Below are 25,562 nucleotides of genomic sequence, written 5' to 3'. Positions count from 1 at the left end.
AAAATGAATATAATCGTACGTACGTCCCCTAACTTTGCGATCTGAAATATTTCCGAAATAACAAAAAATGTGGCAAATCATAGAGCCCAAGGGGCAACTTGGAAGTTTTAAATGGAAACTCCCTATTTTTTTGCAGATTTGGATTTTGTGATCGAAAATACGCAAACTTTACTTGAAGTACTTTTCGTTATGCGTCTAGATGGCGCTGTAATCACAAAAATAGAAATTTCGTACGCTAACTGGGATTGATGATAAACTAAATATCTCGAGAAATACACGTGCAATTAAAAAGCACGAAATACGTGACCAATATTTTAGAAAGGCTTAGCATAAAACAAAATTGCTTTCATTTATATTTCAATGCGACCGTGGTAGTGCATTACGATATGGAAAGAAAAGTTTTTCTGTCTTGTAACAAGAAACACCTTTCTTAGAAATTGTAAAGGTCAAGTAGACCAATATCACGTAACACGGACAAATTAAGTAAAATCATTATTCCAGACTAGTACTTAAGAGCACAAATGACAAAGTAGATTTCACAGGAGAACAAATTTACAAAACCTGGATATAACGCAAGGAAACTTAATTTATATACAGGGCTATTGTAAATGATCTTCCCGTTTTCAAAGGTTAATAACTCACGTTTGTTTAGTTACAATGGCATGCAGCTTATGTTAAATGAGAGACAATTCAAAATTATTTTTTATTTATAAACACATGCGTGTTATGTTTTTTTGTCAAAGTTGCCCAAGATGAGCGCCGTTTCAACATATATCAGTTTGATAGTCTTAATTGTTGGCACACTCTTTTTTACTTCCCAGAGTCAAAAGATCCACCGGCTTCTTAAATACGTTCTCAAAGTTCAGTAAAATTATTAGGGAGGGGTGACTGCTACACTTGGATTTAACATAACCCTAACTTTGTTGAAAATTCCGGTTTGGATGAAAGTAGAGAATAAAAAAAATGTCTTGTCTTTGTTTCCTGCTATCTAGATTTCCTGTACCCTAGTTACGGAATGTGTAACTGCACATCGCCTCTAGGCCACATAGTCTTGCGGTTTTTTGAAGAACTTGATTATCATGAGTCCCCTTGACTCTCACGACTTGGTTGTCTAAAATTGGCAGATGAACAAAGTGTAACTGATGTTTCACAGCATATGCTCAAACTGCGCATTTTTCTTGGTCTGACAGTGAGCAATTCGATGGAAAACACAAATACTGCATTTCTGGTGACATCCAGTTCAATAAGTACAACTTCATCAATAACCCTTTCACGAAGATTATCCAAAGTGGTTGGCATTGTTTGGTATATTCGGATTTTTAGATAAACCCAGAAAAAGTAGTCTAGTGGTGATAAATCAGGGGAACAGAGAACGAGCAGGCCACCCAATCTCACCTCTTCTGCCAATCCGTTATTTAGGAAATTCCGTGTTAAGAAAATGCCGCATATTTACACCGTTGTGCGGTCTTGCACATCTTGCTGAAACCATCTATGGGCAAAATTGTCTTCTGCAATGCCTCTCATAGCTGGAACTAATTGATTTCGAAGCATCTCCTCACACAATTCAGAAGTCATATTGTTATTAATAAAAAGGAGCCAATTATTATATATTTAGCACTGCCGCCCAGATACTCAACTTTTCAAGATGTAGAGTGTGCCTGAAAGGACCAATGAGATTGCTGTCAAATCAAAACCTGCAATTATGTATGTTAATGTAACCGGTTGGGTGGAACGTGCCTTCATCAGACAAAACAATGATGATGAGAAAAGTAGGATTATCATTGATTTGTTTCATCATAACTTCACAAAATTCTACACGGCGATCAAAGACATCTTCATTGAGCTGTTGTATCAGATGAATTTTGTATGGGTGAAACTTCACTTTCTTCAACATTCTTTTCGCAGACATGTGACTAATGTCGTGTTGTTAAGCAGCTGTATGAATGCTAAGTTGAATAGTTTCAACAAATGACTGCAACATCAAGCTTTTTGTCGCCGATTTCGGTCGACCAGGAATGTTACAATCGTTTATAGTTACCGTTTCCTCCACGCATGTTACGATGCACTCGACAGTAGATTTCAAAATGGGATTGTGTGGAACGCGAATCTTTTTTTGTTAAATATTACCCTTACTTCAGCACATGACCTTTGGTGATTGCCTCATTTTCGTATCATCGAGAGCGTTAGAACGTTACTTTGAGAGCACTAATACAAACCAGTTGAAATATAGGTGAAATACAGTTTGAGTGTTCATAGGTTCTCTGTAATAAACTTACTGCTACCAATATCTAATGGCTTCTATTTTGCTGTACTGTAATTTACAATCAACCATAAGTATTTACAGAACATGACATAGGGGTGACACAAGTGTCTTCTGGTCAAATGTTATTTGTTCCACTAAATTTATAAGAGCACATTTGTTGTTGAATAGTAATGTTGAAGATAAACGCTAGTAGTGTTACGTCTCGGTCTGCCCTCGTGCCTGCCATTGTATTCAACTACATTCCTATTCTGCTCTAATTAATGTACTTTTCGACGATTATTAAACTCATAAGTATTACAATGGTATTAATCCACGTGATTGTAGATTTACTCTTGTAAGGTCCCACAATTCTTCGAATAATACAGTAATACCAATAACATTCCAATAAGGGACATAATTACTGTATAAGTGTTCAATCAACACAATTGTTTGGTTCCAGTAGAAATCTTTCTTTTACGATTAAATTCTTTCGTAAGCATTTTTCTCTGCTTTCTAATGAGGACACTAAATTGACATTTCCCCTGGGTTTGTGGTATACAGCATTGTTTCCCCCCAATTAGATCCTGCTACTCTATTGTCAGTGTTTCCACCCAAGAGTGGCGAAAAATTGTTTGAAAAAGGGAATTTTATAGCACAATTCGAAAATGTTCCCTCCATTATTTCCCTCTTGTATGCAGTACGTGGACAAACTGTATACCGTCTGAGAGCCTGTTTCAGTAGCTTTAAAACGAGGTATAATACTTAACGTAAAACCAACCACAGGGTGTTCTATAAGTTTTCACACGGAACTTGAGAAGTGCAAGCGGCAAAAACTTACTTTCACCCCTATCTCCGAAACGAAGGAGATTAGATTCTATGTTCATATAGGCATTTTGGCTTAGAATGACCTCCCCTACCACCTCCCAAAATCTTTACATTTCCTCACCGGACACCCTGCATCCCTGCATATATATACCGGGTGCGTCATTTATAATGTCAAACCTTGATGACGGAGAAACCAAGAGAGAGAGAGAAGCGAAACTTTGCACGAAGCAACTATACAAAGGGGCACATTGGTAGACGTATTATTTGACATCACCGGATGAACAGTGTTGCCAACCCAATATAAAGTTACGATTTTTTAAATGGAACGACCTAAATTGTATTTCATAATTTAATTCAACACTAAAAAGGAAGACGAAACATATGCCACCCGCAGGTCAGTGTTGCAAACTTCTCGAGAAATAACGTTAAATATATGTCACATTTAAACGCCTTTTGCACACACAGGGAGTGAGGTACACACTAGTTTTGCACAATAATTTAAATATTGACCAGAACGGTTTAAATTGACGCCAAGTTTAGATGGGTCCGTTAAACAGTGTTGACATAACAGAAAAGACAAAAGTCGAGTTTGGATATAATGCAATAACTCGAAAAATGGCATAAGTACATTACGGTTTAAAATATATAGGACAATTATTTATGTCATAAGAAGCATTTTCACGTTTTCATAAAAGAACACGTCTAGTAACCCTACATATCAGTATGTGCAAATCTTTCAAACATATGGTACATACTTTCGTAGCTCAATCCAGATTTGTCACAGTAAAGCAGCTTGACCTGTCGTATCGTTTAGTGGTGCGAGTATTGGATTGTTTTGATTTTCGTGTCCCAAACTTATAAGAGGATAAATAGTTTCACCGTGCGAAAGTAGCTACTAGGTACCTACATGTCTTCTACGGCTTTGTATTATCTTGTCATATGAAGTCCTATTACTTCCTTACGTTTTTTTTTTTTTTTTTTCATATCCAGTAAATTACGCTTAATTAGTCATTTCAAGTACTGAAAAAAAAGTTTCCTTTTCATCGTATGTGTGTTTATTAATGTTTATATTTTGTTTCAACCACTTCTTTACGAATTCCTCAACGTTGAGGGGAAGAGTGGGAATTTGAGACAGCGTTACCAACTTCTACAGCGCAAAATTCTCAGCTTTTACAAAATTCCGAATATCTCGGTAAGTACTTGACTTATCGACTTCAAATAAACGTGAAAATGCTTCCCATGACATAACAAATTGTCCTATAAATTTTAAACTGTAATGTACTTATGGCCTTTTTCGAGTTATTGCACCATATCCAAACTCAACTTTTGTCTTTTCTGTTATGTCAACACTGTTTAACGGACCCATCTAAACTTGGTGTCAATTTAAACCGTTCTGACCAATATTTAAATTATTGTGCAAAACTAGTGTGTACCTCACTCCCTGTGTGTGCAAAAGGCGTTTAAATGTGACATATATTTAATGTTATTTCTCGAGAAGTTTGCAACACTGACCTGCGGGTGGCATATGTTTCGTCTTCCTTTTTAGTGTTGAATTAAATTATGAAATACAATTTAGGTCGTTCCATTAAAAAAATCATAACTTTATATTGGGTTGGCAACACTGTTCATCCGGTGATGTCAAATAATACGTCTACCAATGTGCCCCTTTGTATAGTTGCTTCATGCAAAGTTTCGCTTCTCTCTCTCTTTTGGTTTCTCCGTCATCAAGGTTTGACATAAATGACGCACCCGGTATACATATACATATATATATATATATATATATATATATATATATATATATATATATATATATATATATATATATATATATATATATATATATATATATATATATATATAGAGAGAGAGAGAGAGAGAGAGAGAGACAGAGTATCAGACCACCCGTCCGAGGTATTTTTCTCGGCTCGTAGTTCACGTAGATACTTCAAACAAAAATTGAATGACCAAACCGTATGTGGAGAATCAAATGATGATACTTTCACATCCAGTGGCGTAGCAAAAATATTTCCACGGGGTGTCAACTTCAAAATTTCAAATAGAAAGTGGTATCAATTTAAATTTCTTTGGAAGTATTATTGAAAAAGAAACAACTTTTATAGGAAACAATTTTCGCTAAAATCTACGGTTTGGCATCTACGAGTGTTATTTGTTGTTGAATTGCTATCAAGACCACCCGTGCCAGGCATTTCTGTCGGCTCGTAGTGCACGCAGATACTTCAAACAAAAATTGAATGATTAAATCGTATGTGGAAAATCAAATGGTGATACTTGCAAATCCAGTGGCGTAGCGGAAATATTTTCACGAGGTGTCAACTTCAAAATTTCAAATGGAAAGTAGTATCAATTTCAATTTGTTCGGAAGTATTTTTGAAAAAGAAAGAACGTTTACAGGAAACACTTTTCGTTAAATTCTACGATTTTGCATCTATGTCTTATTTATTGTTTAATTGCAACTACAGAACAAAAGCTTTACGAGGACGCACTGAAAGTCGTGAGCAGTATTTTTTCACAACCGTGATCTTTATTTGTATATCGTTTTAATCTATAGACTTTTCCTTTCCTTTTTTACATAGTCTCCGTTCTTTCGCGCACATTTTTCCAATCGATCTCCAAATTTGAAAGTACCCTTGAGATAGAATTCCGTTCCAGCTGCCCATAGACACTGACGCACTGCTTGACGAATATCCTCCAATGTCTTTATCGATAGCCTCGCATCTGTCCCTTCACAAAACCGAAAAGACAGTAGTCGGAGGGTACCATGCCGGGGCTGTAGGGAGGACGTGGAAGTGTTTTCCACCCAAATCTCCTGATCTGCTCCATAGTGGCACGTAAAATATGCGAACGCGCATTATCCTATTTAAGGATAATCTTCTTTCCAGGGCGCTTATCACGTAAGGCACGACGGAGCTTCAGAAGTGTCTGGATGTAGCGGCTAGAATTTATGGTTTGTCCAAGCTCAAGAAAGTGAATCAGATTGCATCCCAGAAGACGCTCCCTACAACTTTTCCTATCGATTGCACTCTCTTGGCTTTCTTCGGTGGTGAAATCAAGTGGTGCCATTCCATACTCTGTCGTTTTGTTTCAGATTCATAATAATGGAACCAGCTTTTATCCCCAGTCACAATACCCGTCAAAAGGTCATCACCTTCATATCAAAATCTCTAAAGAAGGGTTTGGGCAATGGTTAGTCCCTGACGTCTATGGTCCTCGGTTAATAACCGTGGGACCCAATGGGCAAAATCCTTCTGATAACCTGACCTGTGAATCATTTCTTGCACCGCACTATGTTCAACACCAAGTTTTGCAGCGATATCATTCACAGTGATAAGTTTTACTTCTATCTCCCGTAATCAGCTCATCAACCTTTACCTTGTCGCGTTTCGTTTAGGCACTTCGAGAGTGCGCGCTGCGTGGCTCAAGTTCGATAATCGTGTTTCCATCCTTAAAATGTTTCGCCCATCTCATAAAATGTTTCACCCATGCACACATCTCCATAGGCATGCTGCAGTCTGCGGTGAATTTCAGAAGCAGATTGGTCCTTTTAAACCAGGAATTCAAACACAGCACGGTGACGAAACGAAACATCGCTGCAGGCCATTTTGGAAATCCTGCCTGTGGTTACGTGCTAGCAAAAACAGCGTCAACGTCTGGAAAGAAAGAAAGAAAGAAAAATGTTTGTAGATTGAGATGATATACTTGGTTTTACTTACAACTAAAGACTACGGTTGTGAAAATATGTTGCTCATAGAGTATAAGAGGTTTCAGCTGCTCTTCCGCTGAAACTGTGGAGATCGTTGCACCACCACTCAAGGAAGTTGGGTACTACGAACTATTAAAAACAAGAACGAATCAAATTGAGTCTGATAGAATTAGCCAATGATGCACGTAGCTACTACCAGGAGCAGACGATATAGTTAGCTACAACTCTAGCCGATAGTGTCGCAGAATCACTTTCGTTGCAATGTGGGAGAAAGTTAATTCCCATTAGTTATATAGGAAGTAGTTCATTGATCAATGATGTTGCTCACGACTTTCAGTATGCTCCTCTTAATTGGCAGTTACTTTAAAAGAACACCAGATAACACATGTTCTATCAAATAGCATTGTTGTTGAAAACTCTTTATATCATTCAGTGTCAAATGTTATGACATACCTGTTGTACGTATCAACAAATGAAAACATATTGCAGGACAGTATAGTTTAAATTGCGGGGTCGTAACCAATTCAAAATAGAAAAGCAAAGAATAACACTCATGGGTTTTAAGTCAAACTACGTATGAAACAAATTTGATCCAAAGTATCAGCAATAAAACATAAAACAAAAATTAATTTAAAAGTTATGAAATTATTGCCACTCTCCCGGGCTTCTTAACGGGTCACCTAACTTATGAAAACGTTCCAATAAAAATCACTTTTCACAATAATTGCACAAATAATTATTCAAGAATAGTACAAATAAAGTGAAGATAATTAATACAATAAATAACATGAACTACAAGTTCTGTACATTCTTCCCAAAATATCATACTTGGACAAAATAAACTCACAATAAATGTTTAAAGGATCGTCCAGCACTTGCGATGAACATGCGAATGCGTACCGGGACATTGTTGACTGCTCTTAACACTTCATTTGGACTTAGTGCACTGCAGACATTACGGATTCTCTCCATCATGTCCTCTCTTCTAGTAGGACGCTCTTGGTAAACCAGCTCCTTGACATGTCCCCAAAAGAAAAAATCAAGCGGAGTCAGGTCCGGAGAACGAGCTGCCCAGGAAACCAGGCCTCCTCTTCCGATCCACCTGTTTGGAAATAAACGTTCAACAGTTTGTCTGGCAACTCTTGGAAAATGAGCAGGGCAACCGTCTTGCTGTAGCCACATCATTCCACGAGTTGCTAGTGGGACAGCTTCCAAGAATATGTGACAAAAAATTATCGTACTCTACCCCTGTCAAAGTACCTTCGAAGAAATAGGGACCGATTATTTGGCCTCCCACTACACCACACCAGACGTTAAGTATCCAGATATGTTGGTTGTCAACTTCACGTACCCAGTGAGGATTCACGCTGGACCAGTAGTTAGCGTTGTGTACATCTCCATTACTCTTGAAGGTTGCCTCATCCGTCCACAGAATGTTCTGGTGAAAACAAGGGTTCTGGCGTTTGTCCACTGACAAAACTCCAGACGGTTATGGAAATCTTGTTCTCGGAGTTCCTGATGCAGGTGAACATGGTAAGGATGCAACTAGTTGTTATGCAGAATCCTCCAAACAGTCATGTGGCTCGTAGCAGCATCCGTGGCTAATTGTCTTGTCGATATTTGAGGATCCATACGGACTGCAGCAAGGATGTCGGGAGACCGATTATCCTGAACACGGCGTTTGATCTGTTGACGTTTGTTGTAATGAAGTTGAATATGCCCAGTTCTCTGCACACGAAGTGCCAAGCGCCGAAATACTTTTCTCGACTGCCGAGCACGATCGGGAAACCGTTCACCATATAGCCTCGCAGCCGCGCGATAATTCTGCCGACATTCACCTTAAATCATTAACATATCAAAAGCTTGGATATTCGAAAACATCGTATTGGTTTCCTCAAGCACACGCAATAAAAAACACTAAGAGCTGAGATCAACAAACATTCAACTGTTTATCTTTTAACTACAATCAACAAATATTCAACTGTTTTCTATCGGAACTTTTTTTGTTTCTTTTTTCCACGGCGTCATATGGCACCAATTAATATACCTTTTTCGCTACTATTAACCATCATACAAAAAGTTCTTTTTCTCTCTTCTTTTACAGCTTCTTCTTTTTCTTCCTGACCACCTTCTTTACCTGTCTCATTCTTTCGTGCAGGTGTAGTTTCGGCACACCACATTTTGGAAGATTTACAGGTAAAATTCAATATTTTGCACAAAAAGACATGTTTGTAAGGAACATTTCTGCAAGCGACAGAATTAAATACAACGTAATACAGCTGTATTTTAGGTTTACAAGTGTAGATTAACCAATCTAAAATCATTACTAGTACTTTGCGACGGATATAATAATTTAGCACAGAGAATTATTTGCGACACCAAATCTGTTTATTGTTTGAAGTATCTACGTGCACTACGAGCCGAGAAAAATGCCTGGCACGGGTGGTCTGATAGTAGCAATTCAACAGCAAATAACACTCGTAAATGCAATACCGTACACTTTAGCGAAAATTGTTTTCTATAAAAGTAATTTCTATTTCAATAATACTTCCAAAGAAATTTAAATTGATACCACTTCCTATTTGAAATTTTGAAGTTGACACCCCGTGGAAATATTTCCGATACGCCACTGGATATGAAAGTATCACCATTTAATTCTTCGCGTTTGATTTGGTCATTTACTTTTTTGTTTGATGTGTTTACGTGCTAGAGATGCAAGGGCTCGGAAAAAAAACCGGCTTTTTTGAAAAAAAACTCGGTTTTTTCTGCTTCGCTTTTTTGCTTGGGAAATTTTGGGCTTTTTTCAAAATTCTGCTTTAAATTGATAAACCAGATTTTGTTTCGGTTCTCTACAACACAAAGTCATTTAATTAGTGGTTGATGCCGATAATAATATAAAACCTCGAAAATAAACCATGAATTTCGAAAAGATATTTCAAACAATTTTACTTCTCAACATATTTACATTATGAATTCCAAAGGATTAACCAATGTATATAATAAGATTTTTTTTAACCTCCTACATACAAAAGTAAGCAGGGTTGGCAAGAGCCATGGTTGTTTTTGAAAATGCCAAAAACCCGTTTTTTGGGGGGAGTTTAAACTAGGCTTATTTGGTTTAAACCAGGTTTTTTTGGGTTTAGATATTTTGCTTTATGTATTTATATTACATATTGACAGAAATAAGTTTGTTTCGCCTTGGTGTTATTATGCAACAACGGGGTTATGCTGGAAGAGGTCACATAAGCTTAAAGAAGTCTGGTCAGTAAATTTCTTAAATTGAGAAACTCCCGCCCTAGCCATCGGGAAAATCCCGTCATTACTCTAAATGTAAAACAATAACGGAAAAAATCCTGTTATTGCTTTGCATGTAAAATTTAAAGGTCAACGTATCATAATCAGTACGCTAAAACTGAGGTATTAAATTACAAATTTAGTGCGTACATATCATTGAAAGTACAATCCAAGCTAATGTTGGAAGCTACGTAGGCAATCGATAAATTTTGTCAATTTATATCAGTATATTTAAGCAACCTTGGCTTCTTTATAAAACAAAAGGCATTCAAGCATGCAGAAATATACAATTTAGTTTCGTTTCGTATGTTCAGGCTTAACATCCTTACGTAATACCGAGGTTATCAAGGAGAAGACTTTCGCTTAAAGTGACATCCGAACCGCTACTTTGTTTACGCATGAAAGAAGGGTTGTGGTTCGACCGAGAATTGAACATGGGACACCTTGATTAAAAGGTGAAAAGGAAATAAAACTAAAGCAGATGGTTTGATGTATGGAAACGTCACCATGAAGTTCACACGATTCGCATTTTTTGTACCTTTTATTTTTTTTGCGGTTTAAACCAGTTGTTTATTAAAAAAAAAAGAAGAAAAACAGCTGGTGTAAACCAGCAAACCCTAAAAGTAAATACTTCTTTTAAAAAAAATACTCAAATAAGTAGCAAAATTCTATGTAGTATTTTTACTTCAAAATATTCCATACCCTCTTTTTGGAACAAAATAAAATTAAAATAAAACATAAGAAAAATACTTAGATTTATATGATACACTTAAAGGCTGCACACCTAGAGCTTTTGGTTTTGTATATTCTTGAAATTCTACAGTTTTATATAAGCACCATCACGGTTTATTCAGTCCTCAAGTTTTCTGTATTTTTAATAAGAGGGATTGAACATGAAGGGTGTGAGATAAGAACATGCTAACCCATAATTTTACTATTTTAAGAAATTAGAAATTTTCTGCTGCACAACCCATTTTGAAAGTCGGAAAGCTGATTTTTCACATAAGTTTATACATGAGGGATTAAACGAAGCGGTATGCGTTGCTGCCTATCTGATGCTGCGTAACTCAGCAATTGAAAATTTGTTAGTTACCATGTTCTTGGCTCACACCCTTCGTATCATTATGGAACTCTCCCCACCCCACCAACACACAAAATAAGGACTACGGAATATATTTAAGTTAAGATAAATACAACTGCACAACAAACATGATTGACTGGATCTTTTGCGCTTCTATCGAGAAGTTCGGAATTCAACTCAGCATTCGACCATTCTGACAAAACTTTTCTTCATTCCATCTATGAAGTAGAAATAGTGCGTGTACTGTGAGTTGGCTGACTTCATTTCTTATTGTTTTTAAATCGTTATTATTACTAATTGCCAGCAGTGACGGTTTTGCGAGGGTTAGGGGGGGCGGTCTTTCGGACTGAAGCCTGTTCCCCAAAATTACGGAATGTCTAAAACAAACGAAATATCTATTAGTTATGCCTTTACTCATAAACTTTAAGCTGCCGTCAAATAAAAATTACGAATGTTTAGAAAAACTAAACATTAGTAAGAAAAAAACCCTCCCAAAATACTTTTCTAAATCCGCCACTGATTCTCAGTATAAAATGATCTTCAAGGTTGTATCCGGAAGATTATCGCTAAATATATAAACGAAACGAAATACAGTATTAGTTATGCCTGTACTCATAAACTTCAAGCTCCTCCCAAATAAAATTAGGAGATTTTAGAAAATGAAACAATCAGAGAAACCCGTCCCAAAGTACGTTTCTAAATCCGCTACTGATTATTTGTATAAATTAGTATTCAAGGTTGTATCCGGAAAATTATTGCTAAATCGTTGCACAGCTACAGTATAACAGAAATGTGGAAGTACGGTTAGACGGATATATTGAAAAACGTACGCTTTGACGGATATATAGAAAAACGTAAGTTTAACTTCTGCGTTAGAAGCTAGAGTACTAAGCTCTTAGAAATGAAACAGACGACAAACTGAAATGATATCGAGAAGAAAAAATATCGATAACTCAAAAGTTAAAATAAAGTTAAATAGCCTCTAAAATTGCCCTCAAATACTACATTCTTCATGTTAGCTTTAATTCGTAAAACATGTGCTCCATCCATCTTGATGGTGAATTTTAGAGCGAAATATGGCATTTAGGTCATGGAATTCTTATCTAAGTATAGAATATACTATAAGAAAGCTATTTAGATAGAAAAATCATGAAAATGAAAAAAGCCAAAATTTCCAAAATTCTCGTTTTTTTCCCAAAAAAGCCGGCTTTTTATGTAAAAAAAAAACATCGATTCAAAAAAGCCGGCTTTTTTGCATCTCTATTACGTGCACTACGAGCGGAGAAAAATGCCTGGCATGGGTGGTCTTGATAGTAGCAATTCAACAACAAATAACACTCGTAGATGCCAAACCGTACACTTTAGCGAAAATTGTTTCCTATAAAAGTTGTTTCTTTTTCAATAATACTTCCAAAGAAATTTAAATTGATACCACTTTCTATTTCAAATTTTGAAGTTGACATCCCGTGGAAATATTTCTGCTACGCCACTGGATATGAAAGTATCACCATTTGATTCTCCACATACAATTTGGTCATTCAGTTTTTTGTTTGAAGTATCTACGTGAACTACGAGCCGAGAAAAATGCCTGGGACGGGTGGTTTGATACACCCTATATATATATATATATATATATATATATATAGATAGATAGATAAATAGATAGATAAATATATTTGTCGATCAATATATGAACCCTTCAATTACTTTCAGTTATCCACTTGACTAATAGATGACACTTAATTTTATCATTTAGTTTAAGACATTGTTAACAAATGGCACTTAAGAGTGATTTTAGCATAATTTCTCTCATTCTGTTAGTTTTGGGTGTCTGCTTACAGACTGGCCATCTGTAAGTTTCTAACTGCTGAATAGTAGCGAATGTTCAAGTCCACCTCTGATCATGGAGCATTTTTTTACTTTCTCCTCTAAAAGCAGAAAGCAGAGTGAGTTGTGAAAGGAAACTAGCGCATGTCGATGCGAGAGCTGGAACAGAAAGAATATCATCGAGCAAAAAAGAAGCTCGAGAGGCATTCACAGAAAAAAAAAAAAAAAAAAAAAAAAACTGACTGAAAAGCATCGGAAGAGCAATAAGACATGATGAGGTCAGGCCTAAGTGACGTTCCAGCTTTAGTTTCGTTACTTTAAATTCATAATTTTTAACATATAAATTTAGTTAGTGTGCTTTATGTGGTTGCATATACAGGTGTATATATAGGCAGGCCAATCTTAACTTCTTCATTTATTGACCGATTTTGATGATTCAAGTAACATTCGAAAGAATATTTTTCAGAGTTCTAAATATATTGTATGTCATTGACCATAGAGTAACCATGTATTGTGGGTTTTAGATATTTTCTTTATTTTTAATAAACTCTAAAGTACTAAGCGATGTGTGGTATGATTATTACTCTTATATTATGTGCGATATGCAAATCATCTGTTCATAATGGTTATGTGCTAAAAACCACAAAATTAAGCATTTTATAGGAAAATATTTGATCCGAAAATTTTATAATCATTCATAACTTAATTGATCTGACTTGATAATAGCAGATTTAATGTTTTTGGGTTCAGATAATATTTAGAAATGAAATGAATTGTCCAAGTGCGGTGAGCTGAAGGTGGTTTTTACCTTATCTACTGCAGTGCTTCGAAATAGCTGAACTGGAACAGAAAATTTGGTCTCGATATTTAAATGATTCGCTTGTAGAAGGGATAGAACATAGAAGGAATGCAACAATTGAATTTCAAAATAATTTTTATAGCATACATCCCTTCTCTAAATCAACAATGGAAATAAAAATGAGGATAAGATGTCATTTCTGAAAATATTATATAAGGAAAAACAATTTACTGATCTCTGCATAAGAGCTCTATAAGAACTGATTCATATCATCCACTCCAGAAAAATACACGGGCCGCGGTGTCTCAGTGAAAGAGCGTTCACCTCTGGTGCATAGTGTCCCTAGTTCGATCCCAGCTTGCGCCAAGTGAACTTCGTGGTGGACAAACATCGTGTGCGTGGGTTTTCTCGGGGTTCTCCCGTTTCCTCCCACTTTCTTCATTCCACTATTTTATTCATTTCTCATCATCACAGTCTCCTTTAGCGTAGCCGGCATAACTGTGGGACGTAAAACTGAAAATTTCCAGAAAAGTACATCATTACGTTATTGTTAGACAGGGTAAAAATGATATATCATAAAAATTAATCTTCACGAAGAAATTTCAAATCTGTTTTTCTATACAATGTCTGTAGTAAAAATATGTCAATTAGGAAAAAAAAATTCACAATAAACTTGAAAGAAGAATATCAAAAAATTAGTTTTCATACTTCTTATTTCTAACTGCTCGAATAAAATAAGTCCGCTGTTAAATAAATAGGAAATAAAAACAATATGCATGCCACCTTTAGAGATAAAAAGAACGACTATGCACTCTACTTATTTATTCAATCCCATGCAAATGTGGCCTCTCATACATTGGAATAGGGGAGTGCAATTAGAAAGGGATGTAATGAACATGAGAGATTCGTTCGATTAATTTAGTCAAAAAAGTGTTGATTCACATAACATAAACTACAAGAAAAGAAAACGGAATGCAACAGATAAAAGCAGAACCACCTTTAAATATAAAATGTTAATAAAAGCAGTAAAAAATCACTTGATATCACCATCAATAGAGGAAGGAATCAAATTGAGGTGTAATTTGGAACACTTTATTGAAATAAATACAGATAATTATCAATTTAATGGTGACGCTTGAAAAAGTGCAACTTAGCAAATTAATATGGCATTGGAATACATATTTTCCTCATAACATTCTTTCTGCCTCCTCTGATGCGACGTTGAATGAGTCATAGAGATCATGAATGGTAGGAAGTAAAATATTACCCCGTTCTGCCTGCAGTACAACACAGTTTCGTGAGAGAGAATAAAGGTGGAAATATACGCTAGATTGGCATTTCCAAAACTAACCACAGATGTTCAATTATGTTCTATGTTCCCAAGTGATAAATTAGTCCAAAGTTAGTTCACTAGTCAGAAATACAACTTAATTTAATTTGCATATCAGTACAAGAAGTGTATAGATAAGAAAATTTGACTTCACTCTAGCTTTGAACCACTCATTTTATATTTTTGGTTTAAACTAACTGCTTAAAGAAAAAAAAGTTTAAACCAAGGTTTGGTTTAAAGCAGCCAACCCTGCCCAGGTCCCAACCCCTGTGTACATCCCTGCTGTACTGTATAGAACCTAATGCAATATATAATCTAATTTACTCTTCTGACCCCTCTACACACTCTGCGAATTGACTGGGGAGATGCCACCCCCCCCTTCCTCTGGAAAAACTTTATCCTTCCTATGTAGAAGATAATTTTCATCTTTGGCAGGATAACGTCCCCACTCTCTATATTACTTTCCGTATGTAATGGCTGGGTGTGTATATGGGTGAAATTCATCACTTTCCTGGGAAAAATATTCAATTCGCAAACTGTGATTAGTATTTAACAACCCTTGTGTTCTACGATTAGTATAGTGACTTAATATGATTACTATGTAATTATATTATTATACATTTGTATATAAGTATTATTATTTATTCCAGTCATACTGTAGCAATAATAAGTAGTTCGGTATTAGTAGTAGTAGTACGTTGAATTAGCTTAAGTTATGTCACAGAACAAAAGATGGCGGCGAGTGTAGTTGGTCGACCTGTAGCTCTTGAAGAAAGACAAAGTAGTGATGTTGAACTATGTAGAAAATGTAAAAATAACAGTGTATCAGCTACATTAGATGTTTGTGCAGCATGTAACATAAAAATTCAAAACAAAAATACCATAATAACAAGATCAAGAGCCAAAAACAATATAAGTGCTACGAAAACAAATGACGATCAAAATATATTGAAATCGAGCTATTGTGTTGGGGTTGATAATATTGAAGCGTGTTTGAAACTGATAATGGAAGACTTTAGTGAGCTTAAGAAACAGGTAGACGTATTTAGACATGAAGAAATAGAGCTTACAACTAAACTTTTATAGTTGGCTGAAGTACATGTACAAGATACAAGTTGTTTGGAAAACGCGAAACAAATCTAGGGTAAGGAACACAAACAACAGGTTTCACACTGTAACAGCAAAACATACAGTGATCTCTTAAAGATCAATAAAACACATACAAACAGTAGGCTTACTTCCGGGAACAAATATGGTGTGGAAAAAAAAAAAACGATAGTGCAAGTGGGAAATACACGATACAGAACGCGCAAGTTCAAGTACAAGGAACAATGGTAAGTTCTCACAATAAAATAACTAGTACAGAACGGTCCCCTACGGAAAGTAAACACTTAACCAGTGAACAAGGTGATAAGTGGACCGTAGTAGTGAAAAATACAAACAAGTGTAGTGCGAAGAAAATCAATACAAGGAATAAAGTAGAAGACGAAGTATTACTGACAAACAGATTTGGTGTTCTAAGTGAGGTAAATGATAAGTGCAAAGAAAGTGTCGAAATAACCGACACAGAATGTGACTTAGTATTGCAAAGAAAAAGAGTCAGTGGCAGTCATACTGTAAAAGTAAACAAACAAGAAAAATACATCTTTACGCGGACAGTCAAGGAAGAAATGTAGGGTTGCATCTCAACAACTCAAGAAATTGTGAAGTAAAAAGCACTATAAAACAAGGTGCAACTTTCGATAAAGTTAGTGAGGGAATTGATTCTGAATCGGTATCAATGGGCGATAATGATGTAGTAGTTTTCTTGGCTGGCGAATGACATTTCAAAAAATCAAGTAAATGCATTTTTACGGTGTCTAAAACAACGGCTTCAGGCCTTGTTATATACAAAGGTTATAGTTTTCACTGTGCCATACAGATATGATTTAGCCACGTGGTCATGTGTGAATAAAGAAGTGGAACGTGTGAACAAAGAAATATATAAAATAACAAAATATTTCAGAAACGTTCGTGTAGTAGACATAAGTGCGCTAGATAGGAAACTATACACACCACATGGTCTACATCTAAACAGGTACGGCAAAAACCACGTGTGCGCAGAAATAATTAACAATGTATACGAGATGGTAAATAGTAAAGGAGATAACGCAATACCTCTGTACTGGAACACATTAGTTCCTTCCAACGAAATTATAGTAGGGAACGAACATTTTTTAGCATTGAATACAGGAATAACATTGAAAACATAAAACCCGATAGAGAAAGCAATTCTGATGGAGATGTGAGAATCTGTTACTTGAATGTACAAGGGTTAAGTAGAAAAAAAAACAGTGTACTATTAGATTTTGCAATTGAAAATTCAGCAAATATACTATGTATGAGTGAGCACTGGGCGACAGAAGACGAACTTGAATTTTATAAATTGAATGGGTACATTTTGGCTAATTATTATAGTAGGAAACAGCATAAAAGGGGAGGGGTGGCTATCTTTTTGCGGTCTGACATAGAGTATAGTAAACTAGATTTGGATTTTTTATGCGTAGAAATAGATTTTGAGGCAACTGCAATATGTTTAGAAGATCTGAGGATAATAATCGTATCACTGTATAGATCGCCTGATGGAAATCCTGACATATTTTTGGAAAAATTGGAAGGTTTATTGACATTTAAGTTATAAGAAAAAGTACAAGGTAATAATAGGGGTTATATAAATTCTCACTTTGATGTAAATACGAGCAAAAAAAAAAAAAAAAAAAAAGTGTAACGGAATTTTTAAATCTACTAAGACAATTTGACTATTGTGTACAAAATTATAAACCAACAAGACTAAACGCATGTCTAGATAATATTTTTACTATTAAGTAGAAATAATGTGAGTAGCGAGGTAATACCTTTTCATTTTTCCGATCATTGTTCGGTTTGGATTGTATTGTGAAACTATATATATAAAAACTGTCTCAGGAAGGCTTCTGATATTGTAACGGTTAAATCTCGACCGACGACAATTAAAAAAATGAATAACTTCATTATGTCACTGTTACATGAAGATTGGGAGGGACTAAATAGAGATATGAACATAAATGCGAATGATACATTTAACTATTTTTTTTAAGACTTCCATAAGTAAATTTCAAATGTTATTTCCGGAAAGAAAAATGGTCATTACAAAAACACCGGTAAATTAAGCAAAGGACATAAATATATTCCGTGGTACAGTACTCAATTAGCAGATATGAAGAAGAAAGTAATGACTTATTATAATTTATATAAAAATGAGAGGACAGCGTAATAAAAGAAACTATACTACTACACGTAAAATATATAAAAAGGCTGTAATAGAAGAGAAAAAGAAATTTAACCAAATAAGCATCGTAAACTCTCACAATAAATGTCAAATGGCTTGGAAATTAATAAATAAAGTAGCAAATGATAATACGATAGATAAAGTGAATATTGCACCTGATGAATTAAATAAATATTTTATAAACTCTATAGATATAGTGAAAAATAATATTAATAAAATAGGATATGATAAATATGAAAATAAACTTAATAAATACTCGCACATATTTGATTTTAAATTGGTAACACCGGAAGATATCATACGCATAGTTAATAGACTTAAGCCATCAAATAGCAAAGATATATATGACATATCGAATAAGTTCATTAAAAATGTAATTAACTATATTGCTGAGCCGCTTACATTTTGTATTAATGAATGTTTAAGTGAAGGGATTTTCCCAGATGTTCTAAAAATAAGTAAGGTAATACCAGTCTTTAAAAAGGGAGACAGATTATGTCCAGCCAACTATATCTTTAGTACCCATATTCTCTAAAATTATTGAAACGGTGGCGAAGGAACAGGCATATCATTATCTAAATGAACACACAATGCTTAATAATTCACAGTTTGGATTCAGAAGCGGTAGCCCAACGATAGATGCCATTGACAATCTACTGAAATGTATTCATGAAGTATTTGAGAACAAGGGTTTTGCATTGGCTACCTTTTGTGATCTAAGTAAGGCTTTTGGCTGTGTAGAACATTATACATTGTTAAGAAAATTGGAATGCTATGGTTTACAAGGTAAGAGTCTGAACTTTTTTAAAACATACCTAGAAGGTCGTACTCAGATTATTAGTGTTAATGGAATGAAATCTGATAGTATTCAAATAAAACATGGGGTTCCCCAAGGTTCTGTACTTAGATCACAATTGTTTATATTAATGATAAATGATCTACCACTAAATATCTCAGCTAAATCCTTTCTCTATGCTGATGACACAACCTTTCTAAACACTAGCAATAACTCTATAGATCTAATGCAAATGAATGAGAAAACTTTTATAGAAACTAAGGAATGGTTCAAGGCAAACGGATTTCTTCTCAATGAAGATAAGACTACTCAGCAAGTATTTTCATTAAATGAATGTCCGGAAATGTCAAATAATGTGAAATTTCTTGGCATTATTCTCGACAGGCAGTTAACATGGAAGGCATGTGTAGAATATGTATGTGTAAAACTTTCAAGAACAATAAGTTTAATACGAAATTTAAGAGATATTGTACCGAACAACTATATAAGATCAGCCTATTTTGCCTTTTTTCAGAGTACCTTAGAATATGGAATATTGTTTTGGGGGAGTAGTAACTACATAAACGAGGTTCTGTTACTTAAAAAAAAGTCATCAGAATAATCAGTGGGTCATCATACAAAGAACACTGTAAACCATTATTTTATAAGTTGAAAATTATGACTGTTGTAAATTTGTATATATATAAAGTTTTAGTTTATGTAAAACAAAACATGTCGGATGTGAAACGTAGACAGGATATTCATTCATACAACACAAGATATGCTAAACAAGTTGATGTATCATACAGCAGGCTAACAAAAATTAAAAATAGCTATGCAATACAGGATACAAAATTTATGAATAGGGTACCAATAGACATCCAAAAGTTACCGCTCACTCATTTTAAAAGCAAACTGTATGATTGGTTAATTACTGTACCATATTATAATATTAAGGAATTTGAAGAAGATAAAGAGTATATTTAAATAGGGATTAAAAAACATAGTTGTAAAAAATGCATTTGACGTTGTCTATTGTCTGTATACAGACTTAACGACAATAAAAATATTCTATTCTATTCTGTTCAATAATCGCGGTCACTATTTCATCATGGAAAGCAATCCGGGAGAATGCCAGCTACCGAACTTTAACCAAAATTACTACCTACTACAGGTTCTTGCGTATTTTCGCATAAAAGCTATTTTTTAAGCAATAATGGGTCTGTCTTCCTGAAGTGAATTTGTATTGAGGAATGTAACACCCCATATTAAACACGATGTTAAGTACTAGGAATATTTCTTGGTGAAAAAGGAAGTGTAAGTAATTAAAGTCAATTTGGAACCAGGTTCTATATATGTGTCCAACTTAATGAATGCCACAAAGCCATTCATGAGAAAGTCAAACTAAATACATACTCAAAAATTTAAATAACGATGATACAATTGATACACTACATTATGGCTGCTTTTCAACCACTTGTAATTTTAAAATGGTTAATTTCCCAAGTGCATTTACACAATTGAGTACAGGTATTGTACAAGGTGTAGCTGTTTGTACTATTCATAATGCACCTTATGCACTAAAAAATCTACAGAAACTTTGGCAATGTTTCATTGTGTGCACTTCTTGAAAACAGATTTCTTGTTGATGTATCAATTCAATTAAAGCCTATTTTAGAGTTTTTGATTGATATTGGCTGCTTACAGTCTATAATAATGAATCTCTCTCTTATCCTTCCATTTTTTATTTTCCGGTGCAAGAATAAATAATTATTGTTACACTTATGATTTTTACGATCCTTATCGATAAATTACAACAAAGGCAAGAGAAACAGATATTAAAATTAATCTCTTCTATTTATACTGTAGATGAAACTATGAAATCAAAGATGCTGCTGGTGTTATGAACTTTGTTATATTTGAAGATTCAGCTAAGTATATTGACTTACCTTTCACTTTTAACGTATTTTCTAATACTTCTATTAAAATTGGTGTATTTTTTGCTTAGAAAGATGTGTTTATTTTCACAATTTACAATGAAACATCAAGCAAGCAAGACTGCGATATTAATAAATTAGCCTTACCGGTTATGACGTATGAGCCTCGTGACGTCAGCGCTCTCAGGCCTTTATATCAGTGGCTACGCCCAGGATCGGGGTGACAAATCACCAAGAATCGTCCATCTGTATTTGCACCCTGCGGGAATGTACCGATGCGTCGCTAAATGAATCATTTGCATACAAAACCACAAATGGTACTGAGACACAAGTGGGCACCGCTATGTCCAAAAGTTACAAAACTTTTAGAAATGTAACTTCCTCCGATAATAGGAAATTTTGTCAATTTTTTACAGCGTCTACAATGGGAGTGAAAGTGATTGACAGACAACGATTCACCAAAATTCAAGAGTTCTGTAGTGAAATAAAGCGGCGTAAGTATCATGGTATGCGGTGAAATTTGGACATGTGGTCTAGTAACTTTATCTGTGCGGCGTAATAGAATGGGGTATTACAGAATGGATTGCTACTCTTCTTTAAAACAGGCAAACTGTCTTGGCACTCCACGGAATTCATGAATGATAGGACATGTCACAGTGTAAAGGAGTGAAATGGGATTCAATCCCTGCAGTGGCTTAGACAACCCTCAGAGATGAATCCTATAGAAATTATTGGCATTTTCTACAACTAACATCACACAGGCCCTCAAACAAAAGTTTGTTGAGAGACTGACGGATAATATCACCCACAGAATGTCATTAATGGACGTACTAGATACCATGCCACGTAGGATTAAAGCTTGAATACTGCCAAAGAGGGCTTTACCAAGTACTTAAGTCATTATCAGAATTGATCCCTTTCGTATTCTAGTACATAATAATATCCATAAGCTCATTTTTTAGTGTTAATTTACTGTGTCAGATATTGCATATAATGTTTATTTATTTATTCATTTATTTATTTTTTCCTGCAGGGCAGACAAAATGACAATGCCAAAGAATTTCGAATGGCCAAAGAAGATGGAAAACTTATAGTTTCTCCAGATTGGGTGTATACTTGCTACAATGAAAAGAAACATGTAGATGAAGGATTATTTCCGCATACTTATAATCCAAAAATGAACCTGGCTGTTGTATCTTCACATCATACACCGTCGCACCAAATGTCATTTTCTCGTAAATTACGAAGAGAGAAAGATAATAAAGATTGTACTGATGGAGTTGCAGAAAAGAGAAGTAACATTTGCAACAAACTTAATTCATTATGTAGTGTAAGTAGTTAATATTTTCATTGTATTTCTTAAATATTATTTTATTTTATCATGGATATGTTTCGGAGTTCTCTGTTGAGAAATTTTAGACACCTTTTTATTTTTCCTTCTTTCTTTCATTATGCAAGGAACTGGTCTTTTCTTACTGTTTTACTAGCTTATACAACAACATATATGCTAAAACGTATGCATCGTGATAAAACGTATGTCAGTAATTATGTATGCTAAAATTTATAGTACAGTATCAGCTGGCATCATTCTGCCAGTTAAATGCGAAAGCTAACAACATTTCTCACTTCTGGCACAATGTACAGCGTATACCGTCCCTATATCTTTTTCTAACTCTTTCAGAGGAAATAGTCCTGTTTAGGACATGATTGCAGTGAACGTGTTGTGTAGAAAAATTGGAACTAAAAGATGATGATACAGACTGATTTTAATTTTGCCACAATTTACGAATTTTCCAGCTGAAATTCATTACAGAGCAGTTAAATATGTGTATCTAGGCAAGTAAATGTGCATGGTGATCTTGAAGAGTTATAATAATAATAAAAAGTATGGAGATCTAGAAGAGGTATAATAAAACCTGGGCTTTAATCGTTTTTTTAAAAAATTCTAATCTGCAATCTGAATGCCCATCCATTCAACTGGCCTATTGTATTCAAAGTGTTGGGTACCCTGCTATAGACCAAAAACATGGCAAAAAGCGGTAACGTGCAATCGATTAAGCGTCCCAAGAATATATACCATCTCCACTTAAATCTCTCTACTAAACCGGAAATGGTGAAAATCTCTACCATTTTGCGGTTTCAGTATTAATTGACAAAATAGCACGCTATAAACAACAAACTTCTTCACTTGATGTACACGTGACGCTAGTATCTGTTTAAATCGAGAAAGAGCAATTTACCTCTCATCACAATGAAACGCTCTCCTCGTTCTTGAATGACTTTACCACCAAACAGCAGAGGTTGGGATTGTGAGAAAATTTATATATATATATATGGATACTAACAAGAAAATATTGTATTGAAATTGAGTAATTTTTATGCAAGTTAACGTAGAACGGGAGTAAGTGTTTAAAAAATCTAATTGGAAAGTGAGTAAATACATCTCATTCTTGACCGATTTTTACTTCATACCGTGGTGGATATGATTCGGAAGGTTTAAAAAAAAATACATACATACAAAGCTCCCTCTTGGCTAAACGGTTAGCGTATGCGCCTTTGACTTTGGAGACCTGGGTTCGATTCTCAGCCGGAGCTCATGTGGTTCGGATTCCACGTTAAACTGTAGGTCCACGTCTCATATAGCCTCGCTGCTGAAAGAGATGCTAACCTGAAATCAGATCAAAGAAAATACATGCAATACTCCAACAGAATTGAACATATTTTTATTATTATTATTTTAGTATTATTTTCAAAAACGAAGATGATAATGAAACCTATTTTTTCGATCCGGAGAGTGTACAAATTCAATCCTTAAAATTTGGTAAGTCACAGCCTCAAAAAGTGAATATGATTGGAAATTCTCAAAGAAAGTATATTCGTCAAGATTGAATTTAGCGTAAAATATTGTGGAAAATAACTTTCACATCATTGAGGCTCGGATTTCTGTAATATCATACGAGGGTAAGTCAACTGAAAACCATAAAAGTAGAAATAAAAATCCGCATATGGCGCCAGTGAGCTGTAAGTTGGCATGCCTGTTTACGATAGTATGCCGGATGTCTCCTAGGTGGCAGCAGCCGGCAGATGCACAAACACCGGCGCAACAACAGTTCCAAAATGGCAGCCCCTCTAGCCACATGCACCAGCGAGGAGCAGCGTTGTGTGATTCGGTTTTTGCGAAGTGAAGGTGTGAAACCGATTGACATTTTTAGGCGAATGAAGGTTCAGTATGGAGATGCGTGTTTGTCACAGCCACAAATCTATGAATGGTGCCGGAAATTTGCAAATGGTGTTACGTCTGTGGCCGATGCTCCACGCCCCGGCCAGGCTCGGCGCGTAGTGACTCCAGAGACCATTGCAGGCGTTGAAGCCATCGTTTTTGAAAACCGCCGTGTGACAATAGACGAAATTGCAGCATGTGTACACATGAGTCATGGATCGGCACATCATATTGTGAATGGTGTTCTCCAGTTTCATAAGGTGTCTGCAAGATGGGTGCCCCGGCAACTGACGCCTGAACTGAAACAGCGACGTGTTGATGCGTGCAAAGACCTTTAGTGGTGTGCTGAACGTGACGGTAATGCCTTCCTGACTGGTGACGAAACATGGGTGCATTACCATCAGCCTGAAACAAAGCGAGCGAGCAAGTAGTGGCGCCACTCCTCATCACCGAAACCCAAAAAGTTTCGGACACAGCCGTCTGCAGGGAAGGTTATGCTGACCCTCTTTTGGGACGAAAAGGGCATCATCTTGGAACACTACACGTCACGAGGAACCTCTGTGACTCTGTGACAAGTGCTACGTACTCGGACCTCCTAAAAAATCATCTCCGGCCTGCCATCAAAACGAAACGACGTGGTTTGCTGTCAGCCGGTGTGCTGCTGCAACACGACAATGCACGGCCCCATACGGCGCGTGTGCAACGGTTGCGACCATCACAGACCTGAAATTTGAATGCCTCCTACATCCCCCTTACTCGCCAGACCTCGCTCCGAGCGATTTCCATCTGTTTGGTCCGCTCAAAGAAGCAATGGGCGGCAGGAAGTTCCACTCCGATGAAGAGGTACGCAACGCGGTGCACGAGAGGTTGCGCCGTCGCCCAAAAGACTTTTTTTCTGCAGGTATTCAGGCTCTTCCGAAGCGCTGGCGGACTTGCATTGAACGAGGAGGGGACTATGTTGAAAAGTGATTTACTTCTGTACCCTGTGTGACCAATAAATAATATTTAAAAAAATAATTATGGTTTTCATTTACTCCCCCTCGTATTTTTATCTTTATCTTTTGACATGTATAATGTGTATTTAAACAAATGTCTGATTGTTGTAAACATACAAACAAGGTTTTATTGCTCAATAAAATGCACATTTAAACTTTACTTTATCTTTAGCTCATATTTTGACTCGAAGTGATAATAAAAAAGT

At 35.6% G+C, this 25,562-nt stretch overlaps 1 protein-coding gene across 4 annotated transcripts in view; it reads left to right on the top strand.

Moving 5' to 3' along the window:
- Positions 1-25,562, top strand: part of LOC145664449 (DNA topoisomerase 2-binding protein 1-A-like) — a 1,008,895-nt gene that overhangs the window by 814,526 nt on the left and 168,807 nt on the right. For all 4 annotated transcript variants that reach the window (XM_081731135.1, XM_081731136.1, XM_081731137.1 and 1 more), the window contains one exon: positions 22,175-22,471. In XM_081731135.1, the coding sequence (XP_081587261.1) occupies positions 22,175-22,471 (297 nt within the window). The remainder of the gene's footprint in view (positions 1-22,174; positions 22,472-25,562) is intronic.

The sequence above is a fragment of the Thermobia domestica genome, chromosome 11 (assembly GCF_964235325.1).
Source record: "Thermobia domestica chromosome 11, izTheDome1.hap1.1, whole genome shotgun sequence".
Classification (NCBI taxonomy): domain Eukaryota; kingdom Metazoa; phylum Arthropoda; class Insecta; order Zygentoma; family Lepismatidae; genus Thermobia; species Thermobia domestica.
Note: the sequence above shows the minus strand (reverse complement) of the source record. Positions and strands in the feature narration are given on the sequence as shown.